The sequence below is a fragment of the Hemitrygon akajei genome, chromosome 22 (genome assembly GCF_048418815.1).
Source record: "Hemitrygon akajei chromosome 22, sHemAka1.3, whole genome shotgun sequence".
Lineage (NCBI taxonomy): Eukaryota > Metazoa > Chordata > Chondrichthyes > Myliobatiformes > Dasyatidae > Hemitrygon > Hemitrygon akajei.
In genome coordinates this window covers 51,986,364-52,010,757 of record NC_133145.1, presented here as the reverse complement: position 1 = coordinate 52,010,757, position 24,394 = coordinate 51,986,364, and the positions used below count along the sequence as shown (strand labels likewise).

Sequence of the window (24,394 nt, the reverse complement as noted above, 5' to 3'; positions counted from 1 at the left end):
GTGTGTTATTAGAATAAGGAAGGAAAGCAATCCAGGTGCCTTTGACCACGGAATCATTGTTGGTGCCAGACAGGGTGGTTTGAGTATCTCAAAAGCTGCTGATCTCCTGGGATTTTCACACACAACAGTTTCTAGAGCTTACAGAGAATGGTGAAAAAAACCCATAAGAAAATATACAGTGGGTGCCATTTCTGTGAGCTCAGGAAGGTGACAGTAACTCAAATAACCATGCATTACAACAGTGGTGTACAGAAAAGAAGCTCTGAATGCACAACATGCGGAACCTTGAAGCAGATGGGCTACAGCTCCAGAAGACCATGAACATACATTCAGTGGCCAATATATGAGGTACGGGAGGAACATAATAAAGTGGCAAATGAGTGTATAGAAAAGAATCCCATTACCAGCGGTGACTTTCAATTCTTGCCAAAAATAGAGCACATGGATAATAGATTTTATTAAACGTGTTAATTACTTTTAATTTTAAATTTGATGTTAATTTAAGCATTTTAATTTATGAAGCATTTGCCTCAATGTGGTGAGCATTCACTTAGTGCCAAGCATAAAGTTAACCATTCAAATTGAGTTTTCTGTCATATGCACAAGTGCAGCAAGGTACAGGTGCACTGCAAGTCTTGCTTTTAGCAACATCACGTCGAGTCAGACAGCACACAGTGTAAATTGTACAATACTGAAGAAAAAGAGTTCAAAGCAAGGCAGTATGGAGCAAGTCTCTGTGGTTCGTGGTGTTCCATTGCTGAGGTAGTATGAGGGCATTGCAGGTTAGCACAAGAACATGATGATTGTAGGAAAGTAGCTGTTCCTCAACCAGCCGGGACTTCTAGCTCCTGCACCTCCTGCCCAACGGCAGCAGCGGAAAGAGCGCCTGACCCGGCTGGTGTGAATCCTTGATGACAGATGCTGCTTTCCTGAGGCAGCACCTCGCACAGGTGCTGCCAATGGTAGGGAGGACTGTGGCCACAATGCACTGGACTGTCTCCACTTTCCTCTGCCGGTTCTTGCATTTCCATGCATTGGAATTTCTATACCAGGCCACGTAAGAATGTTTTCAGGGGAGCATCTGTAAAAGTTTGTGAGAGTAAAGTGCTAAATCTCCTTACACTTCCAAGGAAGCAGAGGTGCTGGCATGCCTTTATTAGTATTGAGCTATGTGCTGTGTTCAGGACTCTTTGCCATCACTTTGCCAATACCAATAACGACTGTTCAATGTGATAGATAAATTACAACGTAAGCAAAACCAGTGGTCAGATTAAGCACTGCCTTTCATCACAGAATCAATATAACAAGGGTCAGTCAAATGGTTCTCTGAAAGAATTATCCAATTGGTTTCATTCCTTTGGATAAGGAAGAAACCAGAGATGCTGGAATCTCATTCCCTCGCTCTTTCCCATAAAGTACTGATTAATTTCCTCATCTAATCCTACAAATCCATGAATTGATAGTGGTGGCAGTCAACCACCCTATTGCATTTGGGATATTGTGACTGTCAGTGCAGATAGCAGATATATTGCACCACTCTCTGCATGGGCAAAACGTGCCAGTTCCAAAAGCTAAGGTAAAAAATCCTTCAACATCTCCTTGATGATGGCATGTGTCATTAAGTGAAGGTACTACAGTGCCCTGGCTTTCCAAGAAGCTTGCACAAATTTGGCGTGTCACCAAAAACTTTGACCAACTTCTATAGATCCACAGTTGAGAGTACCCTAACTGGTTGCATCACAACCTGCTATGGAAGCACCAATTCCCAGGACTAGAAAAACCAACAGAAAGTGGTGGATATAGCAAGCAAAGCTCTCCCCACTACAGAGCACATTTACATGGAGCAGTGCCACAAGAAAGTGGCCTCCATCGTCAATGACCCCTGTCATTCAGACCCCACTCTCTTCTCACTACTGCCATTAGGCAGGAGGTACAGGAGCCTTAGGCCCCACACCACTAGGTTATGGAACAGTTATTACTCTACAACCATCAGGTTCCTGAACTGGCACAAATAACTTCACTCACATCAACACTGAACTGATTCTGCAACCTACAAGTTCACTGCTAAGCACTCATGTTCTCAGTATTTTTATTTACTTGCACAATATATCTGCTTTTGTACATAGGCTGTTTGTGGGTCATTGTTTATTGAATTGAATTGACTTTATTTCTTACATCCTTCACATGCATGAGGAGTAAAAATCTTCACGTTATGTCTCTGTCTAAATGTGCACTGTGCAATCATAGTAATTTATAATAAATAGAACAGTCAATCTAATATAGAAATACACTCAAATCAGCATCAGTTAATCTGTCCAATGGCCTGGTGGAAGAAGCTGCCGCAGCACCTGTTGGTCCTGACCTTTATGCTGCGGTACTGTTTTCCAGATGGTAGCAGCTGGAATAGATTGTGATTGGGGTGACTCAAGTCCCCAGTGATCCTTCTGGCCCTTTTTACACACCTGTCTTTGTGAATATCTTGAATTATAGGAAGCTTGCACAAATTTGGCATGTCACCAAAAACTTTGACCAACTTCTATAGATCCATAGTAGAGAGTATCCTAACTGGTTGCATCATGACCTGCTATGGAAACACCAATGCCCAGGAATAGAAAAGCCTACAGAAAGTAGTGGATATAGCAAACAAAGCTATAGTTTTTCATAAATTCCATTATATTTCTTTATTTTCCTGTTAATGCCTACAAGAAAGTAAGTCTTAAAGTAGCATGTATGTTCTCTGATAAGAGATTTCACTTTGACTTTGAAGCACCAGGGAAATAACCCCCTTGAGGGCTTTTGAGTACAGGGTGCTTGGGATAGCACAGGCCAAGGCCTAGATTCACTTTTCTGTAATCCAAAGCCATGGAGCAAAGTTATAGTCATATTATTTACAAAGTAAGGAAAAATCAAAGGATTTTTAACAAAATTAACTTTATAATAAAAGAAATTACAAGAATAAACCATTCTTTTTCATTCTTTACATTCATAGCCAATGCTCTCAGTACTGTTCCACTGCATTTATAGCACTGCTCCCACTCTTGTGCTCCTCTGGGATGGATTATTACTGCAATAATTCAATAATTAAAGGGCTTCCTGCCCCAGTACTTCAAATAAATGTTTACTTCTATATTTACTGCAGAGCTACCTTGACTTTCTTCTTGCACAATGGAACTTCTTGACTAACATCTTGAAGCTTTTCAAAATGGGAGGATATCGCCAAACAGCTCTGTACATGTCAAGGTAAGAACATTCAGATTATCAGTTCGCATGAAAGAAAAATAGTCTGTGCTCTTTTATCTTCCCCTGACGTCCCAAATTGAAACTCTGTTCCTGTTATTCATCAAGTGGTAAAATTCAATTCCTTCTCACGTCGGCTGAGCTAAAAAGGTGAGATTTCCATTGTATCATTATAGACGGTAACAAGTGCAAATAATTGTGAGCATTCACACCTTATAACATAATTCATTTTTAAAATTTTATTTAGCGATCCAATGGAGGCCCTTCGAGACATACTGCCCCAGCAACTTCACAACCCTGATTGATGAGGCCTCCGTTGGTCAAGGTCAACCATGGACGTTGCGTCCTAGCTGTTTAGATACACAAGCCATGGCACTATGATATGGAGAGCAAACTCCCCCTCTCATTGCATCTGATGAACCCAAAGGAAGGACGGAGACTGATACCATTTGGCACCAGCAGCGTCGCTGGAGTTGCCAGTCTACTTAGGGATTCCAGCTCCAGATTTTGCCATTGGGATTTACTCCCAAAGCTTTTTCAATGAGTGGGTATAGCCGCAAGGCAGCCGAGGTTTGAGATCAGAGTTTTCCTTCTCCTAGATGAGCTGCCGAATATGGCTGATGAGCCCCATATGCCTGAAATGACTGATTTAAGGCACTAGTGACCCACCTTTGCCCTTTTTCTTGTCAGTAGAAACTGTTCTGCAGGGCTTGGTAACTAAGGCACACGTGAAGGCTAGGAGCTGGATTTGGTTGTCAGAGGCTATTTGAGCCACACACCATTGGGAGCATTTAATAAGTAGTGGGAGTTTGTCCTCATTACCACCACGGAATATAACAACCTTAAGGAAACAACAACCTCACAACCCCGATTAACCCTATTCTAATCATGGGACAATCTACAATGACCAATTAACATACCTGGTACATCTTTGGACTGTGGGGGGAAACTGAAACACTCAGGGAAAATCCACGCATTCCACGGGGAGGACGTACAAAGTCTCCCTACGGATGGTGTAGATAGAGTCTTGGGATTTCTGAGAGATGGCACCTTGGGTGAGTTGAGAAAGGCCTGGCCGTGGGGTAGGGATGAGGTCTTGAGATCCGACAAGAGTGATTCTTCAGTTAGTATGTAGCAGGGGCTGGCGCGTTTAGGGCTGTTTGGGTGGGTAAAAAGTTGGTCCTGAGATTCAGGCAGTCAAAATAAGGAAACTAACTCCAACAATTAGAAACTGATCATGGCACCACGAGAGAGACTGCAGACTCAAGATTCAGATTTATTTATCATGATTACATCAAAACATAGTGAAAGGTGATGTTTGCCTTAACTACCAACGTACTTGAGGGTGTGCTGGGGGCCGCCCGGATGTGTCTCCACACCATGCTCAGCAAACAAAACAGAACACAATAAGCAACAAAACCAGCCCTGTTCCTCCCTCCCCCCCCCCCCCCCCCCCCCACAAACTGTCCTCCAACCCCAGGGCTCCAGCCTTCGGAGGACTTGAACTTGCAGACATCAGGCCTTTGACTTCGACTTCCCCAGGAGACTCGCAGCGATCCACAAACTTTGGGTTGCTGGAAATTGGGAAAGATACACCCAAAATGCTGGAGGAACTCAGGTCAGGCAGCATCTATGGAGGGAAAAGAGCAGTTGACGTTTTAGGCCAAGACCCTTCATCAGGACTGGAATGAAAATGGGTTGAATTCAGAATAAAAGGGTGGGGAGAGGAAGCGGAACACGAGCTGGTGGGTGATAGGTGAGTTCAGGTGAGAGGGTAAAGGTAGGTAGGTGTGGGAGTATGGGGTTGGTAATGAAGAGATGTGTGGAAGTGGCAAAGGGATGAAGCTGGAATCTAATAGGAAAGGACAATAGACCCACGGGGAAAAGGGAAGGAGGGGAGGAATCAGATGAAGCAAGGTGTGGGTCATAGTCAGAGAGTAACACAGGACAGAAACAGGCCCTTCAGCCCAGCCAGTCCATGCCTACCCCAGCATCCTTCCTGCTAATCCCCGTGGCCAATGGTTTGGCCCAGGACCCTCCAAGCCCCTCCCCCTCCCCAAATGTTCCAATTGTACTCGTCTCAACTACTTGATCTGGCAGTTTGTTCCAGGTACTCAGTTCATTCATAGAACATAGAAAACCTACAGCATAATACAGGCCCTTCGGCCCACAATGCTGTGCCAAACATGTACTTACTTTAGAAATTACCTAGGTTTACCCATAGCCCTCTATTTTACTAAGCTCCATGTACCTGTCCAGGAGTCTTTTAAAAGACCCTATTGTATCGGCTGCCATCCCATCGCTTGCAGCCCATTCCACTCACTTACCACTCTCTGCGTAAAAAACTTAGCCCTGACATCCCTCGGTACCTACTTCCAACTGTGCCCTTTTACGTTAGCCATTTCAGCCCTAGGAAAAAGCCTCTGACTATCCACACAATCAATGCCTCTCATCATCTTATACACCTCTATCAGGTCACCTCTCATCCTCCATCACTCCAAGTTCACTCAACCTACTCTCATAAGTCATGCTCTCCAATCCAGGCAACGTCTCCTCTGCACCCTTTCTATGGCTTCCACATCCTTCCTGTAGTGAGGTGACCAGAACTGAGCACAGTTCTCTAAGTGGGGACTGACCAGGGTCCTATATAGCTGCAACATTGCCTCTCAGCCCTTGAACTCCAGGAGTCCGCGCTGAGGGATGCACTGAAGTTTAGTGTAGCTACCAGAAGGACAGTGATATAGGCTTCTTCTGCTACTGCACAGTGAGGGGCCAGGCTAGCTGAGGATGCTCAATTACTGTAGTAATGTATCATGCAAGAGGGCCACAGGAAAGGCAACAGATCAGTTGATCTTAAGGAATGTAACCTAACAGTATACGAATGGTTTACTTTAGTAAATAATTTCCATAATGAATAAAGTTTATAAGAATCTCCAAAATGCATCTGACCTATCATAGATACCTTAGTGATGGTCAAGCCAGGAGAGGGAGCGAGGAGAAAAGGGAAGGGCTAAATGAGAAAGGGAGAATAAAGAGGGGTGGGGAGGGGTGAAACCGAGGGGAGTGGTTGGAGAAATTGATGTTGATGCTGTCAGGTTGTAGATTAGTACAGCAGACTGTGAGTTCCTCAGATTAATGGTGTTCCTTTAATCTGAGCCTAGCCTTTGCTCGGTGGCAGAGGAGTCCATGGACAGACATCTCCGTGTGGGAATGGGAAGTAGAATGGGTGGCCACGGGGGTGGGGGAGGTGGTAGATCCTGGCTGTTACAGTGGATAGAGTAAAGGTACTTGACCAAGTGAACCCCCAATCTGTGCTGCGCTTCGCCGACAGAGAGGAGGCCGCACCGGGGAGGACTGGTCCCGGTAAATGCCACCTGTGGATTAATGGGCAATCTACCATGTTTAGCTTGATACTGTCTCAAGGGAAATCCCCTTTAACTGTGACACCACTTTAAAAATCAGCAATACCAAGATCTTTCTGAAGAAGTGGCACTTCTACACCACTTTTCAGCACAGCACCACACCGGGGTGCCTCCGAAGTCTCCTGCCCACTCCTCACTGCAAAAGTTGTCTCGCTTGGTTCCTCCAGCATTTTGTCTGCTACTGTGAAGAACTGCCTTGACACTATTCTGTATATTGATGTGGGGGCCCCGGACACTGTATCTAAGAGGAACAGCAGGAAATGCAAAACACAGCATTTCAGATACTGCAGAATTCCCTCCGTGTTTCTCGGGTACACCAGCCCGGTGCTCACGCTTGATTCCCCTTAACCGTCCTAATCAGAGATGTTAAACGGACACAAGCATCTCCTGAATTCAATATTGATTTGTCCATTAGATCCCCCCATGAAGACATCATACTTTAAACAAGTTAAATCCCCGGAAACCCAGAAATCCCTAAAATAATGTTTTGACGTATGCTGAGGTCAGCAAAGGCGGAAAACCATCATCAAACTGCCAGGCACCGGAGTTCTAATTCCTCGCTTGCTCCACCTTGTGGCATAATATCAGGGCTACAGGGAACATTTTCGACGCACCAAGACTTAAAAGAGCCCTGAGTCATAAAGACAGAAACGATATGAAGAGCGGGGATGAATATTAAGATTAATTGATATAGAGTCAGTGTCTGCGGTGAAGATATTTGAGAAATGTCTGTACGAATGTAGGTCGAAGAATTGATTTGCTCACTTCTGAGCAAATACTTTTGACGGGCATGTTCAAAATTATAAGGTTGCGGAATTAACATTTAAAGATTTTATAAGTCTGTCCTGTCGGACATCGTATCCAATATGACATAACAGCATTGTTCGCAATTCGAAGTCATAGGACACTACAGCTCAGAAACAGGCCTTTCGGCCCATCTAGCCTGTGCCGAACTATTATTTTGCCTAGTCGCATCTAGCTGCACCTGAACCATAGCCGTCCATAACCCCTCCCATTTATGGACCTCTCCAAATGCTGCTTTGATGGGGAAATTGACCCCGCATCCATCCCTTCCTCTGGCAGCACTTCAGTGAAGACGTCCCCCCTCCCATATCATCCCCATAAACATTTCACCTTTCACTCTTAACCCATGACCTCCACTAGTTCGAGTCTCACCCAGCCTCAGTGGGGAAAAAAAGCCCGCTTGCATTTACCCTACGTATACCACTCATAATTTCGTCTACCTCTATCAGGATTAATATTCTGTGAAATTACTCTGTATACTTGAGGAGCTAACCACTTTGCAGGTCAGCATCTTAATTACGTTCACGATGGAAAGCATAATCACCACTTGCTCATTAATGTAAATACATTAAACGTATTACTTTCAAAACAAAGTAGATTTCAAAGCGCAGGCTCCCCGACATGTCACTGGAGTTTTGCGCTTATTTCATCATCACTGACTCAGGAGACAACTATTTTGTATCTTTAACGTTATTCTTAGCGGAATCAGCGCTGCCTGCTCGCTCTGTAGCGTAGGGACACTATTGTAAGTTCCAGCTGTCGACACGACGGGCAATTTTGTCCGGCATTTAACGCCGTTCACTGACTAAGCACAGTTCCCTGGCAACACTGCGGGCGACTGGTTTTCCCATGTGTTATCAAACCGGTTACAGAACCATACACATAAGCAGCGGAGAGAGAGAGAGACAGAGGCCAGCTGACCCATTCCTTACAGTGAACTCTTTGCTGGAACCTTCCAGGTAGACTCAGCCTTGGGCTCTGTCCTGATCTTAACATTCAAGCCACTACCACATTTATTTTATAAGTTACAATTTGATTCTACTTCCTAAACCCATTTAGGCAGTCCTGATAAAAGGTCTGGACCTGAAACGTCAACTCTTTATTTCTCTCTGTTGATGCTGAGTTCCTCTGGCATTTTGTCTGCCGTAATCCGGATTCTGTCATCCGGTGCACAGTTTTCCTCCAGAACCAACATCGCACTGCCTATGTGCCCCCTCGCAGGGCAACGAATCTTTTGCAAGTAAATTGCCAAGATCGGAGAACAACTCAACCCAACCATTTTTTCCTCTTCATCTCTTCTCTTCTGGAAACTGCTTCAGTGACCCATCCTTTCCCCAATACATTTTTTTTATCAAAAACCTCCAGAAGAACCTATCTAAGCACAAATAAATTACATATTGATTAACATGGGGCTGATCTGCTGATCACAATGGAATCTCTCTCTTTTTCTTTCTTTTCCCTCTTCCCCCTCTCTCTCTGTCTTTCTCTCCCTCTCTCTGTCAGTCTGTCTCTCTCCCCCCTCTCTCTCCCGCTCTCTCTTATCCCCACTCTCTCCCTCTGTCTGTCTCTCCCCACCTCTCTCTCCCTCTGTCTGTCTGTCTGTCTGTCTGTCTCTCCCTCTCTCTTTCTCCCCACTCTCTCCCTCTCTGTCTGTCTGTCTCTTCCCCCTCTCTCTCCCTCTCTCTCTCCCTCTCTCTCTCTCTCTCTCTCCCTCTCTCTCTCTCTCTCTCTCTCTCTCTCTCTCTCTCTCTCTCTCTCTCTCTCTTCTCTGAACGTGACGATAACTAGACATCAGTAAGTCCCGTCTGTGAATCGGTTCAGATACCAGTTATATTTCAGATGTTTGGGATAGAATTATAATATGACTTTCAGATTGAATTGGGGACATTTGTAAAAGAATCTCGCTCATGTTTCTTCATTGTGTCCACACGGGGGTGGGGCGGACTTGCCCTCACTTGATGGTCGACTTCAGTGGCAAATTCATAAGTAAGATACCACCAGGTGTAAATATCAGAGATAACTGATTGTTAATTTATCTTCAGGTCTGTATCTCCTTAGCAGTTAATTTTTCAGGAAGGACTGGCAAGAACCTTGTGCTAAGACTAAAGTCGAAATAAAGCACTTTGCTAATTATCTCATTGTTTTCCCGTGTTTTTTTTACATCTGGAATTCCAATTTACTGTCCCGATGAAGGGTTTCGGCCCGAAATGTCAACTTTTTAGTCCTCTCCATAGATGCCGCCTGATCTGCTGAGTTCCTCCAGCATTTTGCGCGTGATACTCTGGATTTCCAGCATCTGCAGAATCTCTTCTGTTTATATTCACATCGTGAATGACAGTCCTGCCTTGTTTTGTTTTTGCATTGAACATCACTGCTTAAAAAAAAACTAAAAATATGACGGCTTGAACTATGTTCAACTAAGCAGAACGTTCAATTTAAGGCAAAGTCACTTTGGGAATATCTTTAAATACTAGTATGGGAGATTGAACGAACAGTGAAAGCGGGTTCTTGCCAACGAGTCTATCATAACTTGCTGTCACAGGTGCCCCGCATCCATATTTTTATAAATAACAGTAAAATATATAAAGTTTCCACTTCCAAAGTGGAACCCTTGCGCCTAATAGGTAGATATATTGTTTTGGCACTGTGGAGAAGGCCGATTCACTTGGAAGGTAACGAGCAGCTTTTATGCCAAAGACGGGAAATTCTTGTTTCAGGCGTTGCTCAGGAAAAGTGCAGCAAGACCCACTCCCGAGAGGTCCACACGCCTCCACAGGTTGGAATCCACGGCAAGAAAAAACCTGCTGGAAGAACTCAGCAGGTCAGGCATCATCAGTGGCGGCAGGGGATGGTCAAAGCAGGAATGCAGGGTCTCAATCCGAAACTACCTCCACAGACGGTACTTGACACGCCGAGTCCTTGCAATAGTTTGTTTTCCTTTTAAAAACTTAAAAAAAATAAAAATAAAACTTCTGATCCAGAGAGGAATAGTATTAATCGATGCATACAGTCCTCAACAGAAGCATTGTCACGTTAATTCTTTTTTCCATAGGAAAGTCTGAGTTTTCCAATTAAATATTAAAACCGTGTGGCTCGCGGTGCAGGCTCGCGAGTGCCCAATTAAATGAAGCAGAATAATTTCACGTTTTATTGTTACTACTCGACATGGACTCTGTTATATTTTATATACACATTATCACCCAGACTCTCATAAGTAGTTGTGCTGGCAAGTGCGATTGTCGATTTCCAACAGTTGAAATGGACGCGTGTGGAGCGGCGAGGAGGGGAATTAACAGATATTCGCCAGGGATTGGTACACCCAACTGTCAGTTAACGTCGCCGTTGGACGATTGGTAAGAAGGTGTGTTAGGGGCGGAGTTTCTGTCCCAGCCGGCGCGCTTTATATCTTTGTGGGTGAACTGAGTGGTGCCAGATCCGATGAGACTGAGACAGCACCGGAGCAGGGTTTTTACATGTTTCAATGAGTGTGTATGTGTGTGCGCGCTCCTCAAAAAAAAAAGTTGCCGCTAACTCCGAACTAGTACAGGTATTGCTACTGGATCTGAAAACTAAACACTCGCTGCAGACATTGACCAGGTAACCAGGATTATGATCACTTTTTCGTTACTTCTGTCAGTCACTGATAATGCGATTAAATGTGCGGGTGCCTCCAAGACACGTAACAGAGAGAACAAAAAAAATCCGATCTTTTGCCCAAGTAACTCAAGTGAAGCAGATTTTGGATTCGTGCACCGAGTGTGCGGAGTGAGTGGATGGTGCGGTAGATAGTACTCTGCGTTAAGAATTTCACTTTTGTGCCGGGGGAAAGGGAGGGGGGGGGGGAGAAGCGTAAACTATCAAAGGGACCCTTATTTGGTGTGTGTGTTTTGGGAGGGAGGGCTCGGAGGGTGGAAGCGAGCACCCTGACGAGCGACTGCGTTGTTGCATCAGTTCGAAACACTTCGACTACCGGTTTCGTTATGGGGTGCGTTAATGTCAGCGCCTGAGTGTGGCCGGAACATGGTTTCGGCTTTGCTGGACTGAATTCAAAGATGCCGCACGGTTCATATTTTGTTGGTTGTGAAGGGGGGGGGGGGTGTGATGGTGCCTTTTACTTGGAGCCCCGTTCCATTCTTTGCTTCATCGGGAGTGTTGTCTTTTTTAAGGACGGTTTGCGTCGCTTCTTCCCCACTGCCGCTACGCTGGTCAGCCGAGGGCAAGTGCAAAGGGGGCCGCAGCGAAGTTGTGGGCCATCTGTCCTGTTTGCAGACGCGCGCACACACACACACACACACACAATAATTGGCAGCCGAAATAGGAAGTTCCAAATATTCAAGGGCGTTAATAGCAAAATAATATTTTGGAAGTGCCATCAGAATGGGAGTGGAAATCTGTCCTGCGGCTGAAATATTTTCGTACAACCGGTCGGGTCCAGTTTCATTTTATTATCTGTTTTCACGTGTGTGGAGACTATTTCAAACACCCTTTGCCAAGCTGGGATGGAGGTTGTAACCACAGAGATAGAGGGGTGCAGTAATGAACTTCGCTGACAGGTCAATAAAGTGCCCGGGAGTTGCAGACAAGTCAGAGCTGTCAATCCAGCCCCAAGCCCTTGGTTACAATTTGGGGGGGCGGGGGGGGTGTTGCTGTAGTTTTCTGCTCGGATTAGTGGTTTCAGCATTGTTTTTAACGCTGCAATCAGCGGTCGCTATTCCAAGCGCAGCCCAGACAGCTGAGCGCGTCTGCCAGATAACACGTGTGCGTGAGAGGGGCTTGGATCTCAAGAGAGCAGCAAAGGTACCGAGCGAATCTGGACCAGAAAATTGGACGGCTGGGGATGAGTCACGATGCGTAAAAAAAAATCTCGTTCGGCAAACCCCGCCACTGCAGGCTGAACCGCATACCTGCCCTTTATCCTCGTTACCCTCTGTCAGCGTTCCAAAGCCTTCCCTCCTGCCCTGTCTCGTCTTCCCACACACCTGCCCTCCCATTTACTCTCATGTCCCTCAACTCTGCCCTCTCGCTTTCCCCTGTCCCTACAATATCTGCCTTTTCTCTTTTGAATACTCCCTCTACTCTCACTTTCACCCGAATACTCCCTGATATCTCCCATTCTCTCTACCCTCTCTCCAAATACCCTCCTGTTCCCGATCTTTCTATCACACTCTACCCTCTTTCCCTTGAATATCTTGTACTGTACACCTAATCTATGCCTCGGGCCCTCCTCCATCTCATTACCCACTAGTTACACAACCCAAACGCTCAACAATCTGTTTCAAGTGCATTCTAGAACTTCCCAATTCTCCTCCTCCCCCCCCCCCCCCCACGTCCTTTCCATCCCTCGAGCAGCCCGGTACCCCGCTGATCGCCCTCGCCGCCTCTCAGCGGTGCCGTGTGGAAGCCCCCCGGAGGCTGGAGTTAACTTGTCGAGCAACAAGTGCACGGCGGCCGCCGGGGATTAGAGCCCAGCACCAGCACACTCAACTCCAGGGGCTGATTACGCCGGCCTCGGGAGGGGAGGGTGAGAGGTTCTGGGGTGTCAGGCATCCGGACGCTGTCACAAGTCCTGTTCTTGCTAAAGATCAGGGAGGTGGGTGACAAGGCAAGGGAGACGCACCACCCTCCCGGTCTCGCTGCTCCGGTTAGGCTGCAGCCGGCGAAATATTAAACGTTAGGCTGGGGTTGCTGGGAGCAGAGATAGACGAAATGAAAATGAACAGAACTCGGCAGTGAATTGAAAGGGCTCGAACCCGGACCCCTAGAGGCACGGGGTGCATTCCCGACTTGAGTGCAGGACGGTGTTATGGAAGGCAGTTTAAAGAGACGGTTGTTCCTCCGTCCCGAACTGGGCTGGAGCGGCAGCTGGAGTAGCCGAGCCGTTCCTGTTCAGGAAGAATCGCCTGCATTCGTTGTTTCAGTTCCTGTGCTCAAGCCTACTTCCTCCGAGATTTACTGTGTGAAAAGTGTGATATCATTGCCAGCTTCGGACTGTGAAATCGCCGATGGGAAATAACAGCCCTTGGCATCCCCTGGGAAGAAGGGAAAAAACCGGAAGGCAAGCGTGGCAGAGAGCTGGGGCTCTCGCCGAGAACTGTCGTGGCGCCGACCAACTCCAGCCCAGTCCCGGAGCTGTGCTACGAAGCTGGAAAAAGGACTGCCCTGGCGAGAAGTTATTGGCTTCTCCACAGATACCACCCAAGCTGCCGTGTATTTACTATTTCAGAGTCCTTGCACCTGGGATAGAAGGGAAAGGGCGGGCCGAAAGCCTGCCCGGAAAGTGAATGTGCTTTTGAAGGGAGGAAGCAGAGTGCAGCGTGAAAGGGCGGGTAAACGTGTGCCGAGAAACCGGGAGGCGGGCCCTGGGAAGTGGGTTTGCACAGAGCCGGACATGGGAAAAGGGAGGCAGAGCGGACTGCCATTGTATGATTGGACCTGGGTTTGGGTCCAGACCCTACCGCATCCTCGGTGATTCTGTGGGAGAATTCACACCTTTTGTGACAGGTGCAGGGGCCCAGCCTCACGACATAGACCCACCCTTTGTCTGTCCAGAATTAGGAAGACTAATTAACCCACACATGGTGCCATTCTGTTGTCGTGATCATGGAAGCTGTTATTCATGGGTAGATCATTTGAAGTACAACGCCCAGTAAAAGGGCAGGTGACGAGAGAAGAACTGGATGGCTCTAGACGCCGACTGGCTCTTCAGTCCACCTGAGATGAGGTGCCTGGGTAGCCCACGTCGTGTTCCAGTTGCAATATGAGTCGGATGCTCTCTTTCGTGCATGTCAGGGCTCGCCTTAACTGCACACGTTTTGAAATGTTCAGGGTTCCTGGGAGTTCCACAGTGCCGCGAACTGCCAACCTGGACAGGTTGCTTTGCATTGCAAATGCAGGCAGGCTGGTTGCTAAGGTAGTGAGAGGAGTCGGCATTGTGTTTTGTGTGTGTTTTGACAGTGAATTATGTAGGCTTCTGCAGCAGACCGAATAGTGTGCATTGACAGTAGAACTGGAAGGGTACAGATATCTTTTCACTTTAATAAATATGGCATTGACAGATAAAAGGCGTGAATGGAATTTGCTACAGTCTAAGATTTCTCTTTACCAAATTCCCTGTCCTTGCTTGACTCCTTTTCTTATTCACCTCAACTAATTCCCAATTAAATTTACTTTGTATTTCTTTATAACGCTGTGCAAGAAACTGTATTATAAGTAAAACTCAAAAGTGGATAAGGAATTGGTTGTAAGGAATGAATAACTGATGTTGTGATTGGCAAATAATTTGAGTTTAATCCAAGAGATAAGGTTCTCTTTGTTTCTAGCACACATTCTTCTCATTGTATTCCACTGATACAAGGAAAGATAACTAAAGGACACAGACTTAAAATAACTCTCTTGGGTGAGGAATGGGGTCTGAAAGGATCCAGAGGAGATGAGGAACGTACACAGGTGACTGGAGACATGAGGCTCCAGAGCAAAACCCATACTAGCTGGCGAAACCTAGTGGGCCAGGCAGCGTCTGTGGAGGCAAATGGGCTGTCGATGTTTCAGGTGCTGTCACTTCACCTTGGACTGGCTGAACTCCTCCACCTGTTTGATTTTCACACGTTTGATGGCTCTGGAGGGTTTATGTCACAGCCACAATGAAATGCGACTGAGTTCCTTATTGAATTATTTCTGCTGGTTGGATCAATTGTTTCCATGGGTACCCAGAGTTCCTAGGTTATGTCTTACCCATGGCTAACCAGATTTAGTTGGACAGGCAGAGAGAATGCAATCAAATGCACCGCACTCCCCGAGAGGGTGATGGAAGGCAATTCAATTAAAGCTTAAAAAAAATAAGCTTAAACACACTGATAAAGGATACGTAGAATTTTATTTTTTATTTATTGAGATGCAATGTGGAATAGGCCCTTCAAGGTGTGCCGCCCAGCAATCCCCCAGTTTAATCCTAGGCTAATCACAGGACAACTTACAATGACCAAATTAATCTACCAACCGGTAGGTCTTTGCACTGTGGGAGGAAACTGGAGCACCCGGAGGAAACCCACATGGTGTGGGGAGAATGTACAAACTCCTTACAGGCAGTGGCAGGAATTGAACCCAGGTTTCCTGTACTGTAAAGCTACCACACTAATGGCAATTTGGAGAGCAATAATAAGTGGAATATTATTCTGTAGATTAGATCGACCAAAACTTGTGCGGGATGATAGGGGACTAAGTGGCCGTCAGAACTGACAAAACAAATAGAGATCTGTAGAAGGGTCATAAAGAAACTTTCAAGGCGAATTGGCAAATGAGATGAGATCGGATTTTTTGATTATCATTGACACCATGATGCAATGAACTTCCTTGCTGGCATGAAGCTCACAAAGTAAACAGTATACATGGTAATTATAAACACGGGAAAAACATAAATCTGCAATGTTTCATAGACTGGAGCGTTAAAGCAAACAGGACAGGTCAGCCAGAAGAGGTGAGATCAATAGTGATTCAGTCATTGTGAAGGTAGACAGCATTGTAGCATCGTGGATCGCGTAAGGCGATTACAGTGCCAGCGAACCGGGTTCAGTTCCACTGCTGTCTGTGAGAAGTTTGTTCTACCTGTGCCCATATGGGTTTCCTCTGGGTGTTCTGACTTCCTCCCACATCCCAAAGATATATGGGTTAGTAGTTTAATTAGTCTCATGAGTGTAATTGGATGGTGTGGGTTCGTTGGGCCAGAAGGGCCTGTTACTGAGCTGTATCTCTAAACAAAATACCAGAGTATCAGAGCTATACTAGTGAAGGTGCAGAATAGATTGATCAGAGCTCACTGAGTCCTGAATTGACTCCAGGAACTAAAACACAAGGGAAATGTCAGCATTTTGGATGAAATACAAACAAGCACAGGTGGCTGACCCTGGCGTCAGAGAACTGAATTATGGAGGAAAATAACGATAAAAGTAATCTGAGTCTTCAGCTTTGAAAGAAGTTAAAGAAGTTTATAAGGTTGTGAATGGAAAAGAGATTCTGGTGGACTTTTTCCAAGCTAAGCAATAGGAGGCAACATGATGTAAGTATAGTTAAGGAAAGTTCAGGACCCATGTCAGGAAACATAGATTAATTAAGAGCCCCATAAGATAACCGAGTCAGAAAAAAATGGATTGTATCTATACAGCAGCTTTCCTAAGGTTTGAGGTTCCACTGCACTTAACAGAGGACTAAGTATTTTGAAACATAATTTCTCTTATATATGAAATGTAGAAGCCAATTTGCATTTATCAATGCACTGCAAACAATATTAAAAAATATAAAAATAGGGAATTAAAGGGCACAAGAAAATCTGCAGATGCTGGAAATCCAAAGCACACACAAAAAATGCTGGAGGAACTCAGCAGGCCAGGCAGCATCTTTGGAAAAGAGCAAACAGTCAACGTTTCAGGCCGAGACTCTTCATCAGAACGTGAAGGAAATCGTCAGAGGGTCGGAGAGCAATGACAGCAAGAGAAACAGGAGCTAACATTTGAGATTGAAGAGCTTTTATCTTTTCACTGCTATTCTCTGTGTGTTTCCATCCCTTTCTGGTTTTGTTGCTGATTTCCAGCATCTGCAGTTTATTTATAATCTTTGATTTAAAATAAAACAGATCATTCATTTAAAGTTGTGTGAGAGATAGCTTTTGGTGTTGACACTAGGTAACTCATTTTCTTTGACACGGTAGTTTATATTTTCACCCGAGAAGGCAGTGAGCAGAAGATTTTCTTAAAATCATAAAGATTTTCACCATGTCAAATGAATTATCGAGCCTATCTCAGGCCAAAAAAATGGTGTGATTAATCCCACTTAGCAACAATGTACATTGCAGCTCATCCAAATACCTAATAAACTTGAGTGTTCCTGCTTCCATTACTCTCCAAGGTCCTCAACTCTTGGATGAACAACAACTTCTCCTACTCCTTTCTAACTTTTACGATAAATGTGAGGCTCCTCTTGTAGGGAAAATGGCTCTTCCTTAATCTCTCTATCTAGGCGTCTTTAAAATTTTATGTAGCTGAATTAAATCTTCCTTTAGCCAAGGGAAACAGCCCCAGCGTATCAAATGTTTCCTCGTAACTGAGTCTCTCCAATCATGTCAACGTCTTCATGAATCACTGTTGTGTAATAACGTTCTTCCCATCTCATCTGAAAGAAGGCATCTCCAGCATTGAGTAGTTCCCTGCTACTAGTGCGCTGAATTATTGGTCAGTATTGTGTAGTATAAATTGGCAAGATGAAGTTTAAGCATACAACCTTCTGATTCAAAACGAATGGGTCAGAACTACCCATAAAGTGTCATGGTAGTGTAGTGGTTAATACGACCCTATTACTGTAGCTCAGGGTGCTCCGGAGTTTGAAGTTCAGTTCTGGCACTGTTTGTGAAGAGTTTGTACATTCTCCCTGTGACTGAGTGGGTTTCCACCGGGTGCTCCAGTTTCATCCCACAGCGCAAAGACGTATTGCTTCGTAGGTGAATTTGTCATTGTAAATTGTCCTGTGATCAGCCTAACGGCTTGAAAGTGTGGCTTGTTGGGCTGAAAAAGCCTGTTCCATGTTGTGGTTCTAAATAAAAATAAATGAAGAAATAAATATGATTGACCGATATCTTCAGACTGCATTAATAGACTTTCACTCTGATAGTTTATTTAATTTGAACCACTTAATGGGATATTCCTAATCTACATCATTCACTCTAACACATATCTATTTATCCATCCTGCCAGTTTCACTGATGTTAAATGTAAGCTATCGTACTTGTACAAGACTTAAACGTCAGTGGGAATAGGTTTGCAGTATGTAAATAAAGAAGTAAAATGACTGCTTCCTCAGTAATGACCCAAGGGCAGATAAGGTTGGGAGGAAGGTCAATAAAAGCACAAGAAGATCTGAGTTGAAACTTAAATGATTATCAATTTAAGGCACACCAATATATAACACTGCTGGCTTGGTGTTCTGAAATCTAAAATTAGTTGTATTACGGTGATTCATTGGTATTCTTTGATTGTGGTAGGGAGTAGTTTGGCAATTGCACAGTAAGTTCATATGTTTGGATAAACTGACTGACTTTTTTAACAGTCTGCTGTGTCAAACAGCATTTCCTTTCCTGAAGTACTCTTATCTAGTCATGAATAATGCTTTTTACAGAAAGTAATGTTGTATAATCTGTGCGAAGCTGCTGAACACATTGAATGTTTGTGTGCAAAACAGACAGAACTAATTTTACATTGGTAGCTCGTACTTTTAATAAAGGAAAGAAATGAGAAAGTACAGGACAGCGTGACTTGTGTGCTAGCTGCTTATAATTACTATTGAGATGATTATCTGTGCTTAAATTTACTGCTGTAATCTCATTCAAGGTAAAAGAGAACTGCCAGGTCCAAGTATTTTGAAAAACTTTATCAATATCATCAGCAAGTGTGTTAGAGCTTCCCTGAGGACACTACTTACAAATTTTGATGGTAAACCTGACTTAAGATGTTCAATTGAGTTTATGCCCCAGTGTTTAGAATGTTGTAGATATCCATCTCTACCCAGTTGTTGGATTGGACTCAGGTTAATTGGATCACATTGATCCAATACAACTGACGTCCTAATTTAACATGCACTAGAAATGTTTTGCTTGTCCTTGTAGGCAGGAAAGAGAACACAATGTACATTTCATCTTTAATCATGAATAAAAGAGAACAGGACAAGAATTTTAATCTGCATGAAAATTTGAGAAATTTAGTGCTTTGACTATCAAGGCCTGGACCTATTCTTTAGCTGAGATTAAGTTGGAGTGTTTAATTATCCCTATTGATAGTGGTGGGGGTGATTTCTACATTGCATTGTTATGTTAATGTCCATTATATCCTTTCAATTACCACAGCATCAAAATTTTTATTTGACAGTAAATTTAATTTTGCTTCTATTACAGATCACCCTCTCATGAATTCTAACCAAGCATAGATTCTTGGATAGCCATCTCCATTCAAGACTGCTTGGTGGAACGAACGTTACCAGCAGGGATCTACGTTCCCGGTCGCGGTGGTATTCCGCTCAGACGTTCGAAACTGTTTCTTCAAAGGTTGCTCCAAAAAATTTCAAGACTGTATCCCAAAGTAGAAACGCAGCAGTCCCAGGCGTTGGCAATGGGCAGCGTGCGTGCCAACCGCTACAGCATTGTGTCGTCAGAGGAAGATGGGATGAAACTGGCCACAATGGCTATTGCCAACGGTTACGGAAACGGAAAAAGCAAAGTTCATACCAGGCAGCAATGCCGGAGCAGGTTTGTGAAGAAAGATGGCCATTGCAACGTCCAGTTTGTAAACATGAGTGAGAAGGGGCAGCGCTACTTGTCGGACATCTTCACAACATGCGTAGACATCCGCTGGAGGTGGATGCTGGTCATCTTCTGCTTGTCCTTCATCTTGTCCTGGCTGTTGTTTGGCTGCATGTTTTGGCTCATTGCACTGATGCATGGTGACTTGGATAATAAATTAGGCCATAAGCCATGCGTTTCTGAGGTCAAAAGCTTCACGGCTGCATTTTTATTCTCCATCGAGACGCAGACAACAATTGGGTATGGCTTTCGCTGCGTGACAGAAGAATGCCCCATAGCAGTGTTCATCGTGGTCTTTCAGTCCATCGTGGGCTGCATCATAGATGCTTTCATCATTGGCGCTGTCATGGCCAAGATGGCCAAACCGAAAAAGAGGAATGAAACATTAATCTTCAGTGACAACGCGGTGATTGCAATGAGAGATGGGAAGCTCTGTTTAATGTGGCGAGTTGGAAACTTGCGCAAAAGCCACTTGGTGGAGGCTCATGTTCGAGCCCAGCTGCTGAAGTCAAGAATAACTCCAGAGGGCGAATACATCCCTTTGGATCAAGTAGATGTCAATGTAGGCTTTGACAGTGGAATAGATAGAATATTTCTGGTGTCCCCTATTACAATAGTCCATGAAATTGATGAAGACAGTCCTTTTTATGACTTAAGTAAACAGGATCTGGATAATGCAGACTTTGAGATTGTTGTCATTCTGGAAGGAATGGTAGAAGCTACTGCAATGACCACCCAGTGTCGCAGCTCATATCTTGCCAGTGAGATAATCTGGGGTCATCGATTTGAGCCAGTGCTCTTCGAGGAAAAAAACTATTACAAAGTGGACTATTCTCGCTTTCACAAAACCTACGAGGTGCCTAATACGCCCCTCTGTAGTGCCAGGGACCTGGCCGAAAAGAAATACATACTCTCCGCACCTAATACTTTTTGCTATGAAAACGAGGTGGCCCTCATGAACAAGGACGATGAGGGGAGTGAAAGTGGGGTTCCAGAGAGCCCAAGCACAGACACTCAAACTGACCATAATCAGGCCACCGTTCCATTAGAACCTCGCCCACTGAGGCGAGAATCCGAAATCTAATACCTAAAGTATCTTTGTTTTGTTAAAGAGAGTATCTGTCAAAGCATATTATGCTTACTGTGGCCGGAGTAGTCAGCCTGGAAGGGTACTGTTGAAGTTAGGCTTTGCTCAAAAAAAGCTGCTGTACAGAAGGGTTTGTCCTTTAGCAGAAAATCAGTTCTTTCATACAAAGCACTAACTATACTTTCTGACGCAACGTGAAGGCACATAATACTGTATGCTGTAGCATACATAAACCGTATAGCAAAACTTGAACTTGCAGGAAAGACTGGGTGGATTGCATTATCTAAAGATGGCTTTCAATGGAAACTTGTAAACCTAGGAGATTTCCATCTGCTCTGAATGGTTTAACCAAATACCTGAAAGTACAGTGAACTCTGTACAATGATTTCAAAGACAAAGGTCTTGCTGTTAATAAGTGAATCTGCAGCTTAAATAATATTTATTTTGGAGAACTTATTGTGATAAAAAAAATCAGTATTTACGATTCCTGCTCTTTTTGAGCATCATCGATTAGAACATGGTTTGATTAGTTTTCCACTAGTTCCCTATTTTAGTCTCCCAAGAACTGGTAACTTGGTTCTCCATAGTAGTGGCCCACTTACAATTATTTTGATTGCCACATTTTCTCTAAAGGGTATGGTTCCATGATTAATTAGAACTCCTGCATTTGGAGGTATCTTGGGGCATTGCTCATGTGCAAAATTGTCACCAATTCTCCAAAAGCCTAGGAGCATATAAATTTTGAACGTCACGTTCAACCTTCTACCAAAGGCATACAGGACCATCCCATACCTCAGAAGCTGAGATGCCTTGTTCCAAAATGCAGGAAGGTTCAGTTTCCAAATCTGATAGTTTATTGGTCAAAGGCACTCTTTGATCTTAAGCAATTACAGTCTTCGATCTTAACTGCCCCTCACCCACCACCCCAATAAGAAGGGAATTGCTTTCTTGAGATGCTTTACTGGACAGCAAATGAGATTTGGTTTGCAGTAGTATTAGGCTACACTTCTCTGAAAGTCTGATTATGAGCCACCTTAATACAATGAGCTAACCAAACATCTTGAATGCCATGGCCATTTGTACTAGAGACACAACTGAGCCACATGCCTGGCTTTCTGGGATGATTTTTTTTTCCATAGCAAATTTGCTCAGACTGAATCAGAAGTGAGTGTCCTGGTGAGCAAAAGTCTTGATGGTACTTGCACTCAGAACCTCTTGAAGGCTCTGTAGCTTATCTGATCTTCCCAGCTGTTAAAGAGGCTGAACGGAGGCATCAGCAAGGGTGAGGTCATGTTGTTAGTGGAAGGATTTGGGAGATTTAAATTTTTGTTTTCCTTTTTCCTTTCCATGGTTTTATTTCCTTTTTTTTTCACCTGAATTGGCCTCCACTAATTCCACAACAGTAGCTAACCAGTCTTCTTGCATTCCAAGACTGGCTTACCAGAGAGAGGATTTTTACTGCTGTGTTAATGTACCTGGATCGACCTCCCAAGTCTTCACAGACCTGTTACCTATTCTCTAAAAAGGTAATCCATGAAAATGATCCCATCAGATCAGTTCTATGTCTCCAATGAGGATGTCAGCAGGATTTACTAAATTAACACTTTGGGCCAGATTGTAGTAGTGATAAGGTTCACTGAACTTTCTGGTATTAACTCTTTGAATACCGTTTAAAACTTGCAGAGTTTTAAAAGTAAGCTTTTAAGACTGTTCATTCATAAGCTGAACATTGAGGGCATTGGAAGTAAGAGAACATTTCTCTTTTCAAATTACGAGTATTCTTTGGAAAGAAACAAGTTAGGTAAAAGTCGGGCTCGTTCTGCGATGAAGGGTTACTGACGTACTGAGAGCCGAGATAAAGATCCTTTTCCAACTACAAGTTTGTCTCCTGGTCCAAGTACAGCTTTGTTGGTGAAAAGGCTCTCAGAGGACTGAAATCACTTGCTTAGTAAAGTGGCGAGCTTCCGCAGACTGCAAGTGATTAATGGTCCTGTGGAAGTAAGATACCATGAACAACTCCATGGCAGGGAGCCAACCAGGGCTGGGAATGGGAGTTGGGGTGGGGATAGGTGTGGGAGGCAGGCAGTGTCTCTGTGAAGAAAGCAATACACACAAGTGACTGATTTAGTTAAGTACAGAGAGAAAATACGCACAAGACAACTTGAAGATGGATGCCAGTCAGTATACTAATTTAAAAAAAATGCAAAAATACTGCACATGCTGCTAAAACTGGTTCCTCAGAATGGAATTTCAACCAAAGAGTATTTAAACCAGCAAATAAAGCAATGGGAGAAGAGCAGGACACCAAGGAGCTGGCTTACATCACTTTGGATTTGCCCTGCTAAATGCTGCCATTTCACTGAAAAGAATTTAGCACATTTAAAAATATATAAAAAAAAATAAAAAAAAACTTCCTTGAACAATTCAGGTCTCATCACCTGATTCATATATTTATCAGGAAAGAAAGAAACAGCATTTGTACAAAAAAAACTCTTGCAATATATATAGTTTTGAAAAAAAATGTACAGTTTATAAAAGTTTAACAAATATTTTCATATTTAAAGCCAAATGTAAATAGATTCAAAGTAAGATGCCACAAAAGGATTAAAACTGGCAGTTCAGTACTTGTATCAACCAGTAGAACCTAGTTGCTGCAGGTTAGCGCGGGTTACTTGATTTTAACATTGTTCAAGTTTAGTAGGGTTTGTAACAACTATGAACTTTCATTATTTATTATTTAAGCATGACATGAAATTAAAACTCATAGAATATCTTAAAAGCATTTAAAATAAACTGGTTAGAATTTGGAAAGCTGCAATCTTGTCAGAAGACAAGTGAGTTTAAATCTCATGCACTCTTTGTATGAGATTTCTATAAAGATATTTCTTTTGGCCTTCCTATGAGGCATGTTGAGAAAACAAAATTGTGAAGTACTGTAACGTTTATAATGTATAGCTGCTCTCGACCATTTAAATTATTTAGTGCTGCATGGTGGTCACCTCTCAGCCAGTAAGATTTGTTGTCTTATGAACTCCATAGCTTTTCCTCAAAACACTTGCAGCTTGAACAAGGTAGATTTTGGATGATGTTCTTGATTTCAGTTGTACTTGTCCCAATTTTCCAACCTTTTTTTATTGATGTCTTCCAACTGTACTGCACAGATCCACCATTTGTACAGATTTTTTTAAAATAATGTATGTCTTATTTTATGGTTGAAATAAATTTTTTGTGAAATACTAAACAACATGTCTGACTTTCTTATTATGCCATGCACATTTCAGCATAAGATCAAACTATGTCCTTGTTCACTCACAAATTCCCAGACATTTCCTGTAGACCACACATTATCTTCCTCCTTGACAAGTGTCTGAAACTGAACCGGACTATTTGTTACCTTGAAGATTTATTTGAACTGAGATGAGGTTTGGACCACAGAACCTCACTGGGACTAAAGTCAGCTATTTCAGTAAAATTGCCTGACTCCACCAACCCCTCAGTTCAGCTGCT

The 24,394-nt window shown here is 43.8% G+C and overlaps 1 protein-coding gene across 1 annotated transcript; it reads left to right on the top strand.

Moving 5' to 3' along the window:
* The first annotated feature begins 10,900 nt into the window (after positions 1 to 10,900).
* Positions 10,901 to 24,131, top strand: LOC140714722 (inward rectifier potassium channel 2). Its single transcript, XM_073026225.1, has 2 exons — positions 10,901 to 11,060; positions 19,396 to 24,131. The coding sequence occupies exon 2, from the start codon at positions 19,610 to 19,612 to the stop codon at positions 20,882 to 20,884; it is 1,275 nt and encodes a 424-aa protein (XP_072882326.1). The 5' UTR covers positions 10,901 to 11,060; positions 19,396 to 19,609; the 3' UTR covers positions 20,885 to 24,131.
* The last annotated feature ends 263 nt before the right edge of the window (positions 24,132 to 24,394 follow it).

Bases quoted from the DNA above. Each gene is read 5' to 3' on its own strand.
- LOC140714722 (XM_073026225.1), top strand. From the start codon at position 19,610: ATGGGCAGCGTGCGTGCCAACCGCTACAGCATTGTGTCGTCAGAGGAA.